This window comes from Rhipicephalus microplus, chromosome X (assembly GCF_043290135.1).
Source record: "Rhipicephalus microplus isolate Deutch F79 chromosome X, USDA_Rmic, whole genome shotgun sequence".
In the NCBI taxonomy this organism is placed as follows: Eukaryota; Metazoa; Arthropoda; class Arachnida; order Ixodida; family Ixodidae; genus Rhipicephalus; species Rhipicephalus microplus.
In genome coordinates, this window is record NC_134710.1 from 239,375,025 (window position 1) to 239,395,719 (window position 20,695).

General features: G+C 45.0%; 1 protein-coding gene across 1 annotated transcript in view; it reads right to left on the reverse strand.

Annotated features, from left to right (window-relative positions):
* LOC119187769 (solute carrier family 22 member 6-B) overlaps window positions 1-19,811 on the reverse strand; it is a 61,936-nt gene extending 42,125 nt beyond the window's left edge. The window contains exons 1-4 of the mRNA XM_037435846.2: window positions 19,653-19,811; window positions 15,405-15,782; window positions 2,348-2,451; window positions 347-498 (exon numbers count right to left, since the gene is read on the reverse strand). Of these exons, the coding sequence (XP_037291743.2) occupies window positions 347-498; window positions 2,348-2,451; window positions 15,405-15,743 (595 nt within the window). The 5' untranslated portion in view covers window positions 15,744-15,782; window positions 19,653-19,811. The remainder of the gene's footprint in view (window positions 1-346; window positions 499-2,347; window positions 2,452-15,404; window positions 15,783-19,652) is intronic.
* Between the last annotated feature and the right edge of the window lie 884 nt (window positions 19,812-20,695).

Here is a 20,695-nt window from a genome sequence, read left to right on the forward strand (position 1 = left end):
TCCAGCGGCAAGCTATCTTTTCGTCCGTTTTTCTATCTTCACAATTACCTAAACTTATATGGTAATAACATCCTCTATAATTTTGTTGGCATCATTGTTAGTAATTATTACCAGGTAATTCTGTCATAAAGAACTAAGCATTTATCATCTAATCTTGGCAGCATTGACGCCAGGAAGCGGGCGAAAGAACATCCTCTAATTGAGTGGTACACAAAAATGATAGATGAAGAGTACTGCAGACTTGTGTTGCACGTCAATACGTGTAATTTTCACTTGGAGACCAGACGGCAAACATTGATTTAGTGAGTTGGTGTCCTAGTCGTTGCTTACTGGTAGACGCACTTACAGAGCGTCATGCTGTTGTTCGCCGCGGCTACAGCAATGGCAATGAAGAAACGCAGCACGCAGAATAACCAGAGAGCGGAGGTCAAGGCCAGGAGGTATCCTAGTATTATGTAGCTCAGAATGCCACCAAGCATAACTGGCCGCCGGCCGTACCTGCAAGAAGAAAAAAGAATGACATGGTATATTGTACATCAATAAGTGTCAGAGCAGCTCAGAACACGTGCTTCTTAGATACTTGAAAACTGACTGCCGCGTAAGAAACGTACGAAATTCTCACGCTGAAGTCTATGCTCAGCGACTGTGTTATCGATAGGGTGCCCCAATGCAAGTTTTTCCCGTTCAGGGAGTGCACCCCAACGGCTGCTGGTACATTGGGTCAATCGCGCAAGGCTGCGTCACGCGTTCAGATTAACGTTTTTACTGCGTACACCAAGAGAAAAAAGAATTATACAAAAAAAGAGATAAAAAATAGGGAAAATATTGAAGAGTTCATGACTACTGATAAAGAGAGAGAAAACATAAAGAGGAAAGAAAAAGTAGAAACGGGAGAGAGAAGAAGACAAGGAAAGACGGAGAGATACAAAAGCAGGCACAAGGAAAATAGAAAAAAAGAAAATATAGGAAGTAATGCCACGTAAATGAATCGTACAGCGAAGCGTGTGAAAGAAGTGAAAGGATGAATACTATAGCCAAACTAGGAACATCTAGGTGCCCACCCAGCAGAGCCTTGCGTGACTTGGTGCAAGTTAATTGTTCTGTGTACGGCCAACATTTCCTTTTTCGATTAATGTTTAGGCAAGTACTTCGGCGTTTTGCCCCGCCACGGTGGTCTAGTGGCTAAGGTACTCGGCTGCTGAGTCGCATGTCACGGGATAGAATCCCGGCTGTGGCGGCTGCATTTCCGATGGAGGCGGAAATGTTGTAGGCCCGTGTGCTCAAATTTGGGTGCACGTTAAAGAACCCCAGGTGGTCAAAATTTCCGGAGCCCTCCACTACGGCGTCTCTCATAATCAAATGGTGGTTTTGGGACGTTAAACCCCACAAATCAATCAATCAAGTACTTCGGCGTGAATTAAAACTGGGTTCTTTACTTTCGAATGGCAAGGATTTTATTATTAACATCTGGAGCTTTACGTCCTAAAACCTCGGTATGATTATGAGATGCCACGAGTTAGAAAGTCACAACAATGTATTGTTTAAAAGCGAATTATACCTCGAGAAAACATTATTGCGTGGCGGTGCGAATATTTAAAACTGACTTCGTAAAACTTGAGCATAAAGAATGGTAGAGACAGAACAAATACCCCGGGAACACATTTCTCTCAGAGTTTCTGGCTCTGAGTTCGTGAACTGCAGAACTTTCTTAACCTTACAACACTACCTTCTATCGCAGTCTTGAAAATACAAGCAACTGGCAAAGCAATGAACCGCATTCGTAATACCAATCTAAGATGAAACCTTTTTTGTTCGCTCTGAGAACTGTATTTCATTTATATTTCTATTCTAAGGCCGTGAAATTCCAGAATTTTGTAATATACATTACAAATTTCCGCAGGTTTGACACATTGCTTACACTCAGCACTAGTATACTGAACAGATTTAATACTAATGTAGGCTAAGTTTCCTTTAAACTTCACTAAAACTTTCCGTGAACTCGAAGGTATACCAAAGTTTCCATCAAATTTGGGGAACGAAATGTCCCACTGCTTTTTATTTATTTCAACATCGGTAGAAACAGCCCATCACTTTCTAGCTTAATGTGACTCAACATTTCGTGAGCACATCTCACTGTGATCGCAAATGCCTGTAGCATGAGAAAGCACAGATGCACACAACTGGCATCTTCATTATCCAGTCCGAGAAATGTGGAACAAACGTGTTTTTTTTTCTGAATACTGGTACTGCGACATCACTCGCACGCTCCGGTATGACTGACAGTTGCAGAAAAAAATTAATTATTAACATTACGTCACGCAAGCAGAGAAGTATTTTTTTTGCTTACATGTCTGACAGCGGACCAAGAACGGCAAAAGCGGCTGTTAAGCCGGCCATGTAGCTGCTCTGGGGCAATGCGTTCATCCAGGCAGAACCACACACCAGGTTCCACTGCAAGAATGAAAGGCAATCATCGAGGCTCCATTGATGCAAGAATGAAAGAATACAATGGAGGCCACTCAAAAATGCAGTGTACGAAGGCCACATTATAGTACTTTGGTTACGCTTTGTTTGAGCATCGCAGTGTCTTGCCAATTAGTTAAGCAAAAATTGTGGAAAGCTCGACGATGAATATGTTGTCACCTGTTCTACAACCTACAGTTGTTTTAATAATGAAATGGCGGTGAAATGTGAAATGCATTTTGAGAGCAATTGTGCAGATTGTTACGTTCCGCAGTGCCGCCCTTCACACAGTGAAAACGTTGAAAGAAAAAGCACCTTTTGCACGACCACCGACAATAGTCCGGTCCTGTTTCAATAGTTGATGAAAATAAAATTAAGAGTAAATAGCCCGATTGTGCATTTTTCTTTACACATGAACACGTAGACCTAAATGGATAAATATACAATAAGTAAATAAATAAATTAACAAACACACACGTAATACAAATTAAATTTGAACTAAATTGAAATAAGTAATGAACTGTGGGTGCGCACATATTTTCTTATTTCGAGATAGCGTTTGTGCGCTCACCGAGTTTACGCTGAATATACTCGAGTATCCGATCTGTCTAGCAACCATATGAATGATCGAATAAACTACAACAAGCGAAAACTTAGAAAAAAGATAGCAGTAACAGTAAAACTGTAGCAAAACGGTATTGAACTAACGGCTAAAATAACACACCAAGGCATATACCGCCCTTATAAGACATACAATCGCGCAAACGTCTCGTTCTGAGGTCGAACCGTATTGGCGTCAGAGTTCCTTGGCCGATAAAAGTTCTATTAAGCGAAAATCTCAAAATTTTCTACGGAGCATTGAAAAAGTGATCTTGAGGGACGATCTAACGCTAGTCATGGTGGTGTTTCGTTGATAATAAGATGTGATACAGCATGCCATGGGGCATGCTGTATCAGAATACCGGAAGCAGAAAACGATGAGCCTACAGCTGCATAGGACCCAGAAGTGAGAGACTTGGAGGCATCTAAACAATATAGGGCAAGTGTATTTGTGTTTAAGTTCTATGATGTATGTGTGTATATGTGCGATAGGTACATGCTTTGATTGATATGTGGGGTTTAACGTCCCAAAACCACCATATGATTATGAGAGACGCCGTAGTGGAGGGCTCCGGAAATTTCGACCACCTGGAGTTCTTTAACGTGCACCCAAATCTGAGTACACGGGCCTACAACATTTCCGCCTCCATCGGAAATGCTGCCGCCGCAGCCGGGATTCGATCCCGCGACCTGCGTGTTAGCAGCCGAGTGCCTTAGCCACTAGACCACTTGGTGCATGCTTTATCCCTTCCGCGCAGGATACATCGCATTCCATGACCTGCCAATGCCACGGTGGTAGGTCATGCAGTAGGAGCCATGAGACACTGTCCGAAAAGCGGCACACGTGTCATTTCGGCTAGGCCTCTCACGCAAAGCGAGTAAGGCTGTCTGATTGAGGGGCGGTTTCCAGAAAGTGCAGAACAAGACAAATCATTAATTATGGGGTGCATAAAGTGTTTCTTATTCGCCCTTCACTTTGAGAAATAGATAAAAGACATGTAGGACCTCTGCGAGCAGAGTGACCACTCATTCGACTCAGCGTAAAGGTTCTCTACAGGGCTCATTCGATCGACACCTGTAGAGAGGTGGATGCCCAGATGATGAACAGGATCCAGAATCTTCAATGCGCTTGGTGAGGCTGAATAATGTACTATTTCCCCATAGTCAAGACGTGAGCGCACCAGGCTTTTGTACAAATTCATGAGGCACTTTGTGTCGCTGCCCCAAGATGTGTGCGACAGTACCTTCAAGATATTTATTGTTTTCATGCATTTATTTTTAAGATGTTTGATGTGTGGTACGAATGTTAGTTTCGCGTCCAAGGTAATACCTAAGCACTTATGTTCTGTGCTTACGGGCAGACGTTCGCCTTTCATGGCAATTTGAGGATCAGGGCGTAAGCCTCTTTTCCGTGCGAATAGGACACATGTGCTTTTTTGTGGTTTGACTTTGAACTCTTTTTCATCAGCCCATTTGAAAACTTTGTTTAGAGCAAGCAGGACCTGTCGCTCACAGATGCCGAGGAAACACGATTGAAAAGCCATCTGGATGGCGTCAACATTTGTGGAGTAAAATATGTTATGGGGGATGTACAGTGTCAATTTTTATTAAAGGGAAGCCGGGAGCGCGTGGCCTGCGCGCTCCGGCGGCTGCTGGCAGCGCATTCAAGCGGGAGCGAGAGCAACCACACTTCGCGTCATCTCGCGGCGAGGAAAACAACCGTTCATTGCTGATATGGAACCAGAGGTAACATTGCGACCCCCTCCCTTTTCAATGTGATTAAGCGAGAGCCGGTAATCGCCTTGATTTGCAATCTTGGCGTTCTATATCAGCAACGAATAGTTGTTTTGCTTGCCGCGAGATGACGCGAAAAGAGACTGTGGTTGCTCTCGCTCCCGTTCGAACGCGTTGCCGGCGGCCGCCGGAGCGCGCAGGTCACGCGTCACCGTGTTCTCTTTCGTGCAAATTGACGCCACAGACGGAGAGAGTTCACTTTTTTAAATAAAGAAGGTGCAGCTCAGTACCCCACCAGTTTCTTGGTACTCCAGTTTCCTGTACAAATGTTCGGGACAAGACATTGCCCTCTAGAATCCGGAATATGCGATTAGACAAGTAACTTTCGATGATATTGAACATATTACCATGTATCCCCATATGCGAGAGGTCTCAATATTCCAAACCTCCACGCCGTATCATAGGCCTTTCCATGTCGTGGAATACAGAATAAAAAACTGGTAATGGGCAAAAGCTTCACGTATGCGTGCCTCAATCTGTATGAGATTATCGGTGGTGCATCGGCGTTCTCTGAACTCGCACTTGTACGGGTCTAGAAGTTTGATTCTAGGAAGTGGAGTAGGCGGCAATTAATTATATTTTAGTTTGGTGTTCCAAGCTTTCCCCGAGGGTATTTACTAATGGGAGAGAATATGTTTGATGGCCTTTAATTTTCTGGATTTTGTTCCACACTTTTCCCTCATCCGTGTAGGAATTGATGCTTGTAATGAACCTGGTCCAGCTCTCTCGTCTGGCTTGTCTACGAATTCCCATTGCCTGCGATTTGACCTGCTTAAAATTGTCCAGGTTTTCCGCTGTTGGAAAGTCACAAAGCAACACCAAAGTTTTGTTTCAATTCATCCGAGCTTTTCTACAGGCATCGTTTCACCATGAAACTCGCCCATTGGAACTCTTTCCGCTAGTTTGAACAATGCACTTAGATGCTGCATCAAGAATAAAAGCTGTGAAATACGCGACAGCCTCATCTATAGTCAGGGCGGACATCTCAGTCCATGTTATGTGGATAAGAGTTTCATACTGTTCCCAACCAGCTGAGTCGAGCTTCCATCTCGAAACCTGCGGGAATAGTTGGCCTTTGTTCAGCGCACTCAGAATAATCGGGAAGTGGTCACTTCCATAAGGGTTTTCAAGAACATTTCATTTAAAATCGGGTAAAAGAGACGGTGATGAGATGATAAGATCTATCGAGAAGTGCGAGTTGTTCGCAAGACTAAAATACGTAGGCTCCTTTGTATTTAAGAGATACAACCTAGAAGAATACATAAGCTGTTCAATGAGACATTCACGGAAATCACAGCGACAATCACCCCACAGGATATTGTGTGCGTTAAAATCACCTAAAATCAAAAGGGGTTCTGGGAGTTCTATTAACGTTTCCAATTCGTGTCTGTTAAGCTGATGGTGTGGTGGTATACAGGGTGTCCAACGTAAATTGAGCCAGAGTTTTAAAATATGCCGGAACACGTATTTACGACGCGACCAAATGCATGTTACTCACTGTTGCCTGGAGTTTGACTATTTTGTGCTCACAAATAGTATTTATTTATATGTGTTTAAATAACTAACTTTTCAAAAACAAAGATAGATTGAAATTTCAATGAGAAAGTTGTAGATCGGTTTGCAAAACATCTGATTAGACAGTTTTGAACTTGATATCTGTTAGGTATTATTGTTTTTCTGCTAATTGCTGATGCCTGCGAAATGAAAAAAAAATAACACGTGACAAACCCGCTCGCGCGTCAGTGCGCACGATGATTCTAGTGCTCCCTAATGTTCCGCGTACGACCGACATGCTTCCCTCGCACCGCTTAATGACAGCGATAAGCAGTCACAGCGGTTATTGTTTTTGTGGTCGATAGCGAAACGTGTTCATCGTAAAGCCACCACTATCGCTGGGCTCTGCCGAGACAGCACAATGGGGCAAATGCTATGGTCGTTCATACGCGGAACGTCAGGGAGCACTAGAATCATTGCGCGCACTGGCGCAAGAGCGGGTCTGTCACGTGGCATTTTTGTATTTCACGGGCATTTGAAATTAGCAGGGAAACACTAATGCCTAACAAATATAAAGTTCAAAACTGTCTGATCGGAAGTTTTCCAAACTGATTCACAACTTTCTCATTGAAATTTTTTATGCATCTTTGTTTCTTCAAAACTTTAAGAAACATCTAATTAAACAATAATTAGGAACACAAAAACAGTAACTCCACGAAACGGTGAGCAACATGCGTTTGGTCACGTTGAAATTAGGTGTTCCGGCACATTGTTAAACTCTGGCTCAAGTTACGTGGGACACCTTGTATACAGGGAGGATACAGTGATGAGTTAGTTAAAAGGTACAGCCCGAATAGCCACTGCCTCAAGGGCTGTGCGGAGCTTCAACTGCTGCATGCCACACTTCGATCAGCTATGATGGCTACTTCACCAGATGATACGACAGCATCTTCACGGTTCCCTCGAAAAGTAATGTATTGGCAGAGAAGGTTGCTGTATTTAAGAGTTCGGTGTGTTTCTTGCACACACAACACTTTTGGGTTGAACTTACTGAGATTTCTTGGACGTAATCTGGATTTATGAGTATCCCCATAACATTCCACTGAATGATTTTATCCATTATGAAATAGAAAAAAGTGCTGTGTGTCGACAAGAGTGAAATTGGCTCATTTTACAGTGCCTTTGTGAGGCCCTGTAATTGGTGTTCTGTTTTTTTTTTTTTAGCGGTCGACAACAGGTCGCCGCTACTTAGTCGCTACCGACGCTGTTTGGCTAGAGGTGGTGTTCATAGCCTCCTGTAAGGCTCTGGACACCCGCTGCACAGAGCGATCTGTGTATTGCTTAGACTTCGCCTCAGTCGACGAAGTCTGACCCCACCGAGCAAGAGGTTGTTGGGACCCCCTTAGCCTCTTCGTGCTCCGGCAGCTGCCAGGGCTTGTAGAGGCCACCGGGGCTTAATGGTTGGCTGTAGGCAAGGCAGCGCTGGCTGCTCACACCAAAGGGGCAGGTGGCTCTGACCTGGACACGCTAGCTGTGGTCCATGTAGCTGCCAAAGGCCATTGTGGTGCTGCTTCTCGTTGCACCACTTCAGCGAAGGAGGTTCTTAGTGCGAAAGGTGAAACATGCTGTCGTGTTTCTTGGAACGTTATATTTTCGTTAACTTTTATGGTGATGATTTCTTTTTCTCTCTTCCAGGCTGGGCACGCTTTGGAGTAGGCGGGATGGCTACCTTTGCAGTTTGCACAGTGAACCTCATCGTATTCACAATCATCAGTACCATGACCAGTTGTGCCGCATTTGCCACAAGTCAGCTGACCTCGGCAGGTCTGAGATCCGTGCACAAATCGCTGACATTTGAAGCAGCGTCTCGGGCTAGGAACATACGGACGCACAGGAAGTTTTGCGTAGCCGGTTTCGAGTGTCTGGGGTAGAATGCTTGAATTGAAGGTAAGCATTAGGTGCTTTGTTGTGGCTTCAGTGTTGTTGAATCTGATTTTTATGCGCTTCACATGTGTTACGCCTTCGTCCTTCCATCCGTCAAGAAGTTCATCTTCGCTTCAGTGTCTTCAGGTCTTCGTTTGATACTGTGCCCTTCACTGTCATGGTACGATGTGCACTTACGGATACAAGAATATTGCCAAAAGCTACAAGGTGTGAGAGTTTGTTGAACTAATTTTTGTCTTATATTTCGAGAAAAATGTCCCCACTTGCCATCTTTGTGGCCTCATAGCTGGTTCCAAAGGGATCTTTTAGACACTTGGCCGCAAGGAAAGGTAAAATTGCTCTGGCTTTAGTTGAGGATTGTTCGCAGTGAAGAACGTGGTATTTTGGAAAATTTTGAATGTTTTGAGAAAAACATAGATGCATCGGTGCGTACTCTTTTTAGAGCATGATCGGTTACAGGGGGGTTCAGAAGTCCCATGAAAAAGTGGCTTCTTCGACAGTGGCGCCTACCACTCACCACGGAGCCCAACAAAGGGACGTGGCAGAACATATGAACAAGTCTGCTTTACACCAGCAGTACGCCGTTGCTATGACCGAATATGGTTTACCCCGAGTAGGATAGCCACACAAGGAAGGAAGGAAAATAGAGGGAAAAGAAAGGCAAGGAGGTTAACCAGCCTATAGGCAGCCGGTTGGCTAGCCACACAAGGCTCGCGGTGTGGCCATCGAGGTGACACTAGGCTCGTACGGCAACAAAGGATTGCGTTCCGATGTCACCTCACTGGGCTCTATGGCGGAAAACTTCCACGAAACACAGTTATTCAATCATCAGTTGCGAAACTCCCCGAAGGCTCCATGTGTCGAAATCCGGACACATCATTGGCCCACTTGTCGGAAGTGAGCAGATTGTCGCGCCACCTGTCGATTCGCACGCCTACTATTTAACGCATTATTTGTGCTTTGTGTTGCCGCTCCCAGGTGGAGCGAACGTCAGCTAACTCCTGAAAAATTGGGCCAACTGCCTGTCCGGATTTCTATGATGATGATGGGAGATTTTAGTGGCGCAAGGGCAACTCAGGCCAAAGAGCGCCAATTTCCGGATTTCTAAACGCAGTTTCGCAACTCGTATAATTTAATAACTTTGGCAAGGAATGCCATGCGCCAACGTGTGCGAACTTACAAAATTGCAGGTTCGCAACCGAAAAAAAATCCTCGCACATTGAAAAAAAAGCTCCTGCAAGCACAAAAAAAGTACATACAAATCTTATGCCATGAAACCAGTGACTGCTTTACAATTACACGCCCGGTGTCGTCGATCTTGCTTCGTAGCAGACGACGCACATCGTTGTAAAGGCACGCAGTTATTTTTCTCTCGTGATCCGGCAAGTGCTGTAGCATTTACATCACTACAGTTTTACCAAAGCACTGGTCACGATACGCAAATTCTATTTATACCGACAAATACCCCTTTTAGAAGCACTCACAATAGACCTCTCCCTGTTTGTAAACAGTGTGACGTCACTGCAGGCACCCCGCCCACCATACCCTTTCTCGGAGCAGGTGCTAGTTGGAAAGAAAGTTCTGCCGGTGGCATCTTTCTGCATAGTAGAGCTGCGTGTCTGCATGCCTTCGACAGAAATTTCTACATTACTGTGTCCTAAAGTCACAGCTTTTCAAAGAAGGGGGTCGCGAAAGGGTCACTGCTCATAGTGTGAAAATTTGCTCGTCGTAGATGGGTGAATGGAGAAACTTCATTTTGAGTACTGAGAGACGCGACAAGCACGCAATGGGCTTCACCCACGTAGATGGCAGCCATAAAAAAACGTGATCTTTTTAAAATGCAAACGTTTTGAATATACACGGTGACTGGCTCTTTGAGAAATATTTGCACGACATGGATTTAAACTTATTCAATTTCCATCGTGGTTTGTGCAATGCAGTTTTAAACGAGGTACAGCATTGTCGGCAGCATGCTTTTGAACTGCTCTGCGCGACATCACGGATGAGATTCTCACTCATTGCGCAAAAGTCTGATCAGAGATGAATGAAAAAAAAAGAAGCACTTTTTGTCGTGCGTTATGCTGAGGTCAACATATCCTCGTGAAAATTAAAGTGAAATGTTGCCACTGCGTTTCGCAATAACCCAGTGAAAATTCATGTGATGTAAAACCCGACAACTTCATGATATATAATTTTATCCCGCAAAGTTACCTTGCTGTATTTGACACATATAACGTGTTTTCGTACCTATATTTCTCCTTGAGGCCTGATACACAAACTTCTGATGCGCATTGTCATTTATTTCATTAGGATCGAGCCGTAAAAGTACAAAGTAGAAAAGAAAGAAAAATCTCAGCTGTTTCCATTAACAGGTATCTGATAATATGAGTAATAGCCGTGATGAAGCGTATATCCAGATTCTGCAGCACTACAACATGCTTATAGCTCATGCGTAGTCGTGCATATTACCCGGGGATCATGCACTTTTATTTTTCTGCACGCCGCGCATACGCTGAGATGTACCCACTCGCAGATGATCGCGTGAAATGCATGTTTACCTTGACTAAAATATCAGATCGTAAAGTTCAATCGGCAAGCGGTTACTGCAACCGGCCCACAACAAATAACAGTGTTTTCGCAAGCAGGACGCATCGTGTTATTCAGACTGCACACACCACGCACAATATTCCCAGTTTCACCGTCCGTAAAGGTGAACCAGTATTGTCGATGCCTTTCAACGCAAACTACACGCCACCGTCAAAACTGCACATTTTCGAAGACAATGCCGCTATTCCTCGCACAGGTCGGCACGTGTGTTCACTTCGAGATAAACAGCCAGCCAGTGTGGCAAATATTTCATCACGCAATTACCGCACACCTAGATGTTCTCTGACGCATACCAGAGCTAATTTTGCCGCTGTGAGATGAATATTAAGCTTTCAAAAAGAAAAAAATAGGCCCCATATATGCATGCTACAATTCAAATGTCGTCGAAAAGCGATAGTATTGCGTATGGAGAGAGCGAACAAAACGTTTACTTGATGTGCTGCGCAAAAAAATCGGTGAATGGTATTTTGGAGGCGGCGCCTTAGAGTGCCTCGAGCGTGCAGCGGAGGCGAACGAGTGCATGAAGTCAGGTCACATGTGAGACATGAGCGCTGTCTGGCAGTTATCTTGAAAAATTAAGCCCGTCTCGGAGCCGATAAGGTGTAGAACGAAAGGCGACGGGTAGGTGCTACCACCATGTCGTCTGATATGATGATATGTGGGGTTTAACGCCCCAAAACCACCATATGACTATGAGAGACGTCGTAGTGGAGGGCTCCGGAAATTTCGACCACCTGGGGTTCTTTAACGTGCACCAAATCTGACCACACGGGCCTACAACATTTCCGCCTCCATCGGAAATGCAGCCGCCGCAGCCGGGATACGATACCGCGACCTGCGGGTCAGCAGCCGAGTACCTTAGCCACTAGACCACAGCGGCGGAGCAGCCACCATGTCGTCTTAGCAAAGCGTTGGAAACACTATAGCCTTTTCGTGCAAGCGTTGCATCGTCAGCCAGCGTGATAAGCGCTACGGTCCCTAGAATTGCTTATGTATGCCTCTTCTAGTAAAAAGACGCAAATACAAATATTGACGTGTTATGGTGCCTCGGATATGCGCAGTAATTTCTTTTTAATTGACAATCGCACAAGTATGAACGCTAAATCTTGAGCAATACTGATGTATCGTTTGGAGTATCGTTCGGTGCCGTTTAGGGTATCGTTAAGTGCGGACAAACAGACAAATGTACAGACAGTCAGGCAGACCAACCGAAATGTTTGCGTCGAACGTCCCCACAAAAAAACTATCGTCTTTAAAAAACTTGCCCCAAGCACCGAGCGACTGCTCCCCACTCAGCCACCGGCGGGAGTTTTTCGCCAACCGCCGCCTTGCACGTGCACCAGTGACGCCACGCTGTGACGCGCCCCGGTAGAGGTCTATTTTTTGAGCGGGACTATTTCTCAAGTCGTGGAGCAAATTGGCTGCTGCACTTCGATCATCTGGGTGGGGCCTCTCCTGCCTTCTTAAAGGGAAGCTGAAGCACTTTAAAAAAAAAATGACTTAGGAGCGTGTAAGGACAGTTTGACCCCTGCTGAATAAGAAGAGCGATGTGAGGGTTCTCAAAAGTGAACCCCAATAGCACTTTTTCGTGAAAAAACAGTGGCAGTGGCCGCCGTGCTTTTTCAGATACCGAGCGAATACAGTGACGTCATTCTCGGTATGATGCGTCATCTGCGAGACCAGCACTGCTGAAGTATGGCCTCTTCGATTAGTTCCAGCAACAGCACGTCATGGGTTGGTCATGGAGGCCATGGTTGAAGCTAAGAAAGAACACTTGATCCGGGACCAAGGATACGAATGTGACCTATGTTTCCACGCTCACACTTTCAGAGCGCACGCGGAAGTGGTGCAAGAGAAGCTTTCATTTCGCCTGTCCTAGAGCTCCTGCTGCTACAACTGCAAAAACAATTATGACATCGTCAACAATGATGTCAGTCCTTCCTAAACACGAAGTTTGATTGAATAGTAAAATCTCTCCAGCTTCCTCTTAAGTTGTACCCGACTATAGTTGTGTTGGGAGGAGCCGAAAGCTGCTGTGGGTGAGAGAGAGAGAGACGTCCACGAGCAGCTTCGACTTCACCTACTTGGCATCGTTCCAACAACTATGGCGGGGGGAAAGCGGTACAGCGCGTTGGCACGGAGACACGCACGGACAGCGTTACATAGGCCAGTCAAAGAGCTGCTTCACATCTGAAATTCACTGAGCGACACGGTGCATTGTCATAATGAAGCTTCCACTTGTCTGCATTGTGTTCCTGGCGGAGGTTCGTCTTCAACGTTTTCTAGGTCTTCCAAAAATGGCTTGTGACAGCGGAAAACTTCTGTTGTTGATAAACGCTTGTTTAAATTTTTGAAAAGCCATACTCATGGATTCACAAGTATAACGCAAAATTTGTGGCACAACGCTGCTGTAAATTTCTATGTCTCATTTCTGTAACTTACAACACAAACTTCACATATGACGCTGTCAGAACTACTGTGCAAGCTGTATGACGTTTTAACTTCGACGGAAGAAGTGGAAAGGATAAACACACTGGTCTTGCACAGGCTGTTCGACACAACGTTGCCAGACCTCATGCTGTTTTGCTAGTCTCATTACTTCTCGGACACACCTCGTAAGTCTAGCGAGAATACTAAATAGCATTCGAACATCTCAGTTTAGTGTGCCTGATTGTTTCATGGGCTAGCAGGCGATTGCAGGCAGGAGGCATACGCGAAGATCTTTGGAGAAGCTTAAGATAAAAGTTCTCGAGCAGTCGATATCCAAGTTCATAATGCATAAAGATGATGGGACATGATTAGAGTTTGTTGTGTCGAAGTAATGGTAAGTGTAAACCTCAATTACAGTTGTAGAATTAAGTGCTGACTGCTAAGAATTTGACGCATGGAAAATGAAAACATCTACATGAATTTCACAATATTAGGGCCCATTTATAAAATACATTTATATTGAGCTATATTCCTGAAGTTACACCATGACACGCCATAAAATGAAGGTGATGTTGCATTCGAAAAACATTGTATGATCAAGATAGGAGGGCATGGCAAATTTTCGGTCACAATCAACATTCTCGCATTATGCACGGCCACAATGACGAAAACGCTGGTGTCTGGAAAAAAAAGAATGGCAATACAATAGTGATTTTAAGGCTTTCACATTTTATGTAAGGTCATTTTCATGAAGTTCACAATTCCCAGGTACCGTTACGTATTAAAGGCAGTTATTTTCGCATGAACACATTCTTTTTACTGACTAACTGAATCAAATACAGACGCGTTCCTGCTGTCGAGAGGACCGCACAATCCAGACACTGAGCCATAAAATTAATAGTATCGAACGAAAATGATCCCTTTGAAACAACGCTCCATGTAATGCTATAGACAGTGACACCATCAGTTTTAATTACTGTTACAGCTGTGAAGTCATACGTATGAACGTGCCTATAATTGCATGCTCTACATACAGCGCAATATTGCCCATGTATACTTACAGTGCACGGTGTATACGTACAATGTATCGTGTTCTAATGGAGTAGTATTACTTCAACAGCCTTCTACACAATTAATAAAGCCACATAAGTCACTACAATTGAGCTTTCGCTCGCTGTGCAGTGCTTGAAAAAGTGAGAAGCTTGCGCAAAGAATTCACTATTGCTACCGGCTCATTCCTTCTCCAGATTTAGCCAATCAGAGCATCCGCACATGGCCAGGCCAATAAGTGTAAACGTACAAAATACGAGCCTTTGTCCACGGTAAAGAAAATGACGTTTGTTCGCTAAAAAAGCAGTTACCCTTGAATGAAATCTACGAATGCGTCGTTTGAAGAGCGGGAAATTACTAGAACAGTAGATGATCTGGTTTCCTTGTAGAATATCTGCTTCCTTATCTCTTTCATTGTTCTCTCAGCCACCATGAACACATTCACCCATGTCTGTAAGAACTTAACTTTAGTTGAGCCATATGTCACTTAACAGTATAGTGGAAGGAAAGCCCCTAAGAATGGAGAGAAGCACACCGTTGAGCTTGCCTAGAATTGTTTAGGCTTTTCAACGATGAAGCAAGTCGACTTTTCACTGATGAAGCAAGCCCTTCGTACTGTACACCACAACACCAAAATGTACGAATGTCTGCAATCTAGCTGGAAAGTCACACGCAAAAGCACAGGTAGCTTTTAGGAGACAGCTGTGCGTATGCGCGAGCGCTAAGCTTCAATATAACAGGCACCAACGCTAATGTGGTCGAACTGTGGATTTCATGCGTATTGTGCTCATACATGCATTATCTTCCCCTCAAGAGCTGCCACAATGTGCCTGCGTGGAGAAAGGGGACGTTAGCACTTTTAAATTAACGCAATAACGGCCTTGGTGCGTCCCGCACGTTTGTTTCTTGATCTGCGTTCTGTAACACGAATATTTTGCTTCCAGACGTTATTTCTTCTACAGTCGAAGTATAACTAATATTGTGGTTCTTTAATGTAGAATATAGTAGTGATAAAGACGTACCATTTCAGTGCCAGACGGCCAGAACTTGGAGCGGTCATACTCCCATGAACTGCAGGAAACAACTGAACTGTTGTCGAAGACACCGTAGTCTGTAATGGCGTAGTGCGTACACGAATCGTATCCGGTACCAGAACTTGCACGTGGTATGGCAGCCCTTTTCCAATCTTCTACGGACCACTCAGCGTAATCCGGCGGCCGTGCACACCAGTGGTCCACGTCGGGGAAGAGGAACGAGGCGCACAAATTGTTGATTGCCAGCATCATGCCCCGGTACATGGCAAGCAGCAGCAACATGTTCTGGTAGTTGCCACTCCCGCCAATTAAATCTGTCACCTCCATAGCCCCACCTTTGTGGCCCAGTTGAAAGGCTCCGGTTCACTGCATAAATTTACCACGTACGCTGCATCAACTGGAAGCGCGTGATGCAACAATGTAAATTGCGCAGGGCATGCTTTGTAATTTGATATCTTGAGAAGAATCTCTAAAAGTAGCACCAAATTTCGAATGCAAGCTTTTTCAGGTCCACATTTGAGAGGACCGAGTTTGCACCTAAAATTTCAGTAGTAAGCTCCTCTTGATAAACATCAGTTGGAGTGATGTTTCGCAAGCGTCAAATTTACAGCAATGGGAAATTATTATATTGAGTTAAATGGTTATATTAAGATGAGTAAAACGAAGGCTATAAGCACTACCGAATTAAGAAGCTTTTCATCGGTACCTTTATTTCACGGAAATATGAAGTGCTCTTTCTTCAACTTACGCAGAAAACTCAGTAATAATTTGCAGTACTATAGCACGTAAAGAATTCACAGATGGCACTTTCAGGCTAAAAGAAATTCAGAGAATACCATAACTCAATTTTAGGGGGGGGGGGGGGGGGGTTCTTCTTAGCTAGTCCCTAAAGTCTTCTTTAAAGTTGTTTGTCCGTCTGTATCTGTCTGGTCAACACCAGAACGCGCTTCAGGTTTTTACGGCGCCCATCTGACTGCGTTGTTTGACCACTTTTAAAGACGATAATCTTTCTTGGGGACCTTTGACGCAAAAATTTCGGTCGGTCCGTCCGTCTGTCTGTCTGTCTGTCTGTGTGTGTCTGTCTGTACTTTTGTCTGTTTGCCCGCACTTCATTGTACCCTAAACGGCACTAAAGTGGCCAAACGATTCTCCAAACAGCCAACCCCATCCGCAGCACCCACCAATATTGCTCAAGGTTCAGCGCTCATGCTTGTGCGATTGTAAATTAAAAAAAGCAATAATTGCGCATATCTGAGGCACCATAACAACACGTCAATATAATGTATGCGTATTTTTTTACTAGAAAAGGCACACATAAGGAATTCTAACAACCATAGCGTTTATTACGCTGCGCTGACCATGCAACGCTTGCACGAAAGGGCAAGTGTTAGCTACGCTTTGTTAACACGACACGGTGGTGGCACCTACACGTCACCTTGCGTTCTACACCTTATCACCTCCGAGACGGGCACGCACGCCACGCGCTCCGTTTTCCAGGATAACTGCCAGATAGCGCTCATGTCTCACGTGAGACGTGACTGGATGCGCTCGTTCGCCTCCGCTGAACGCTCGAGGCATTCTAACGCAGCGCCTTCAGAATAATATTCACAGATTTTCCTACGTAGAGCATCAATTGAACGTTTTGTTCACTCTCTCCAGACGCAAGACTATCGTCTTTTGACGGCATTTGCAGCGTAACATGCAGATAAGGGGCCATTTTTTTACTGTACGCTTAAGAAGCCAAACTTTGAAGGGGAAGTGAACAGGGTGGACTGCAATTAATAAGTGCAATACCAATCAGAAACGTGGAAGCAGTGATAATGTAGCAAGTGAAAATTAGCAAGAGTGGGTGCTCGAACCTGGATGGTGATCAGTGACAAAAAGTTCCGCAAAATAGGTAACCGTAATTTTGTATCTCTGACGTTACAGCGTTAATTTTAGACCTGTACGTTACCGACAACCTTGAGCTTTGAGAGAGAAATAATGAATTTTATAGTGAAGCCGAACCAGCCGTATTCGCATTTCGTGGCATCACTCACTGTTGCAGTGGTTTATGTTAGCAGGTCTAACGTGTCAAAACAACAATCAGATTATGAAGCATGCCGTAAGTGGCGGCGTCGGGCTAACTGACTACCTACGTTGGTTTTCACGCAGAGTAGACATGGTACATGAATGTCTGCACTCAAGCCATATTAATATGAGGCCACCGCGGCAGCGATTTCATCCCGCGACCTGGCGCTAATTTAGTAATGTACGTCGGTGTTGCTGTAATGTAACGCAGTGGGCAGCAGAACTACTCAACCTTAGTAAACGTTGTAGCAAGGATAACACGGTAAATGTGTTCAGCAGTACCATAGCACTTGTTCTGTGGGGACGAGTTTTTGTGATGAGACTTCGGGGGTGATCCTAAACAGAAGCATCCGTAGCTAGACTCCAGGGCGAAAATTTTTACACAGTTTACATAAATTCCAAATTACGACTAACGGCGAAAAAAAAAAAGCCCGAGCATGGATTCTGTTCGTACGAGGCACGCTTTTGTTTGTTCTCTCAGATGGCTTATTCACTTACATGTAGGCTGACGAGGATGGTGGTAGTAGCTTTTTTAGTAGCGGTGACCTCAGCAAAACGCAAAAGAGGGCGAAAGAAGTGGTAGAAGAAAGGAAGGGGCGATAGCGATTGTCAGGGTGTGGAGACAAGGGGCTGGTGCGTTCTCCCCGTTCGGAATTTGAGGCCAGATGACTTACGTGAGCAGAGCTTCGGAGGCATAACAACGATAGGGTGAATGATGTGCGGCATTGAACTTTAGCTGGTAGAGAGTTGCACAAGGCACCAGAAAGATGAGCTCGTGGTCATCGAATGAACCCTGCAGTTCTCGTTTTCGAGTGTCTTGAATTGATTGATTTGTGGGGTTTAACGTCCCAAAACCACCATATGATTATGAGAGACGCCGTAGTGGAGGGCTCCGGAAATTTCGACCACCTGGGGTTCTTTAACGTGCACCCAAATCTGAGCACACGGGCCTCGACATTTCCGCCTCCATCGGAAATGCAGCCGCCGCAGCCGGGATTTGAACCCGCGACCTGCGGGTCAGCAGCCGAGTACCTTAGCCACTAGACCACCGCGGCGGGGCTTCGAGTGTCTTGAAACCATGCATGCTCATTTGGCATAAACTTAACATAATTTTATTCTCTATAAAAAACACAAGCCCCACTTCGTGCAATATTAAAATATCTTGCCATCATTGAATGCCTCACGAAGAAGCTGAAACCAAGACCCACATCCTGAAAGCAAGAAAGACACCGGTCATGAACGCAGGCGCATCACTGTCACAGTACATATCGGGACACTTTGGTCACCGCACCAGTGGTCTAGAGTTTACCATCGGCATGAAGCTACTTGCCCCGCCGCGGTGGTTTAGTGGCCAAGGTACTCGGCTGCTGACCCGCAGATCGTGGGATCTAATCCCGGCTGTGGCGGCTGCATTTCCGATGGAGGCGGAAATGTAGGCCCATGTGCTCAGATTTGGGTGCACGGTAAAGAACCCCAGGTGTTCGAAATTTCCGGAGCCCTCCACTACGGCGTCTCTCATAATCATATGGTGGTTTTGGGATGTTAAACCTCACATATAAATCAATCCATTCTGAAGCTACTTAAGCGCCAAAGAATGACCCTTTCAGCAAACTCGATCAGTACGCAGAAAGCAAAAAACAGCCACGAACCTGAATGTGGTTCATAAATTTTTGCAAACAAAGGAAAGTTGCAAGTAGCCTCGTATAGAACTTTTGGCATAGATCAGATGCTGCTTCGAAAAAGTTTGTGAATGGCTTCTTGCCCTTGCAAGACTTGCATAACACTGCAAAAAGTTATAAGTGAGCTGATTTAATGCATGGAGACTGACTTACATTGGTGCCTTCAAGAGTTGGGTGAAACTATTGAGGAAGCAGCAAGTTGCACAAAGATCAAGCTTAAGCATTAAAAAACGAATGTGTGTGTGCTCACGAGCACTTGAAAGACGATAGATTTTCGTTGGCTTCAGCAAGCCGTTGTAAAGCTTTTTCACGGAGGCACGCATTAACACTGAACAGAAAAAATTGATACATGCGACGTTATTAAATGTGAGAGATGCACTTCGCAAGACTGTTGCTTTCATCTCCTTTTAGCAAAGCCAAGGTTTAGGTACAGATCTTTTCTATCTTCATGCGTGCATAAAAAATCCTTTAACAAACCAGTACATACCGTGTTTCTGTCAGAGTAGAATTTTCGGGGGCCCACTTTCCAGCGTGGGAGTGCGTGGTAGGCTTGGAAACGAAGCGGCTCAAGTGTGTCCGCCCATCGGAAACCGGAAAAAATGTTTGCAGACAGCGCCATCTGCTTCCAGCGTGACGGCATGATTAACAGTATTATCCGATCAAGCCTGCCACAAAACTGATCGAGCGCACATTTGATAACGCCATTAGTTGTAAATGAAAAAAGTGATATTATACAGCGCAATATGTTCTTTCTGGTTTCATCAGATGTACACTGCGCCCTTGCGAATCTTCGACTTGCCAAGGGGGGCTAATATAAGATTATTGTCTCACTTTGAAAGAGTAGTTGCAATATCGCCTCTTTTAGCTGAAAAAAAGCAACTTTGTTGATTATTGACTATAAACTATGCGTTACTGAAGCGCAGGCGCAGTAAAGCAGTGATGGCATGAAGCGTGTACTGTATTTTCACTATTTTTTTTAATGCAAGGTACAAACTGATTATGGTGGTATCGAAAAGATAAACGGATCCGCAGAAAACCATTTTGTGTATGACGATCCCAGCGCCCGTCCAGCTGAAAAGCGCGTCCTAACAACAGAGAATGCGATTTGATGATTGATGTGTAGGGTTTAATGTCCCAAAATCACCATATGATTATGAGAGACGCCGTAGTGAAGGGCTCCGGAAATTTCGCCCGCCTGGGGTTATTGACCGTGCACCCAAATCTGAGCGCACGGGACTACAAAATTTCCGCCTCCATCGAAAATGCAGCAGCCGCCACCGGGACTCGATCCCGCGACCTTCGGGTCAGCAGCCGAGTATCTTAGCCACCAGACGACCGTGGCGGGGCTAGCTGCACAATAGGCAATTTTAGAATACGCTAGTATAGCGGTTGTTGCGGTCGCCCGGGAGCCCGCAACACAATGACGCATGCGCAGTGGCGGTAAGCGCTCACGCAAGACTTTGAGTACGCTGTTCTAAAACTGCGTAATGCCATACATCTTGGAGCAAAGAGCGTGAAGTGCGCGCGTAC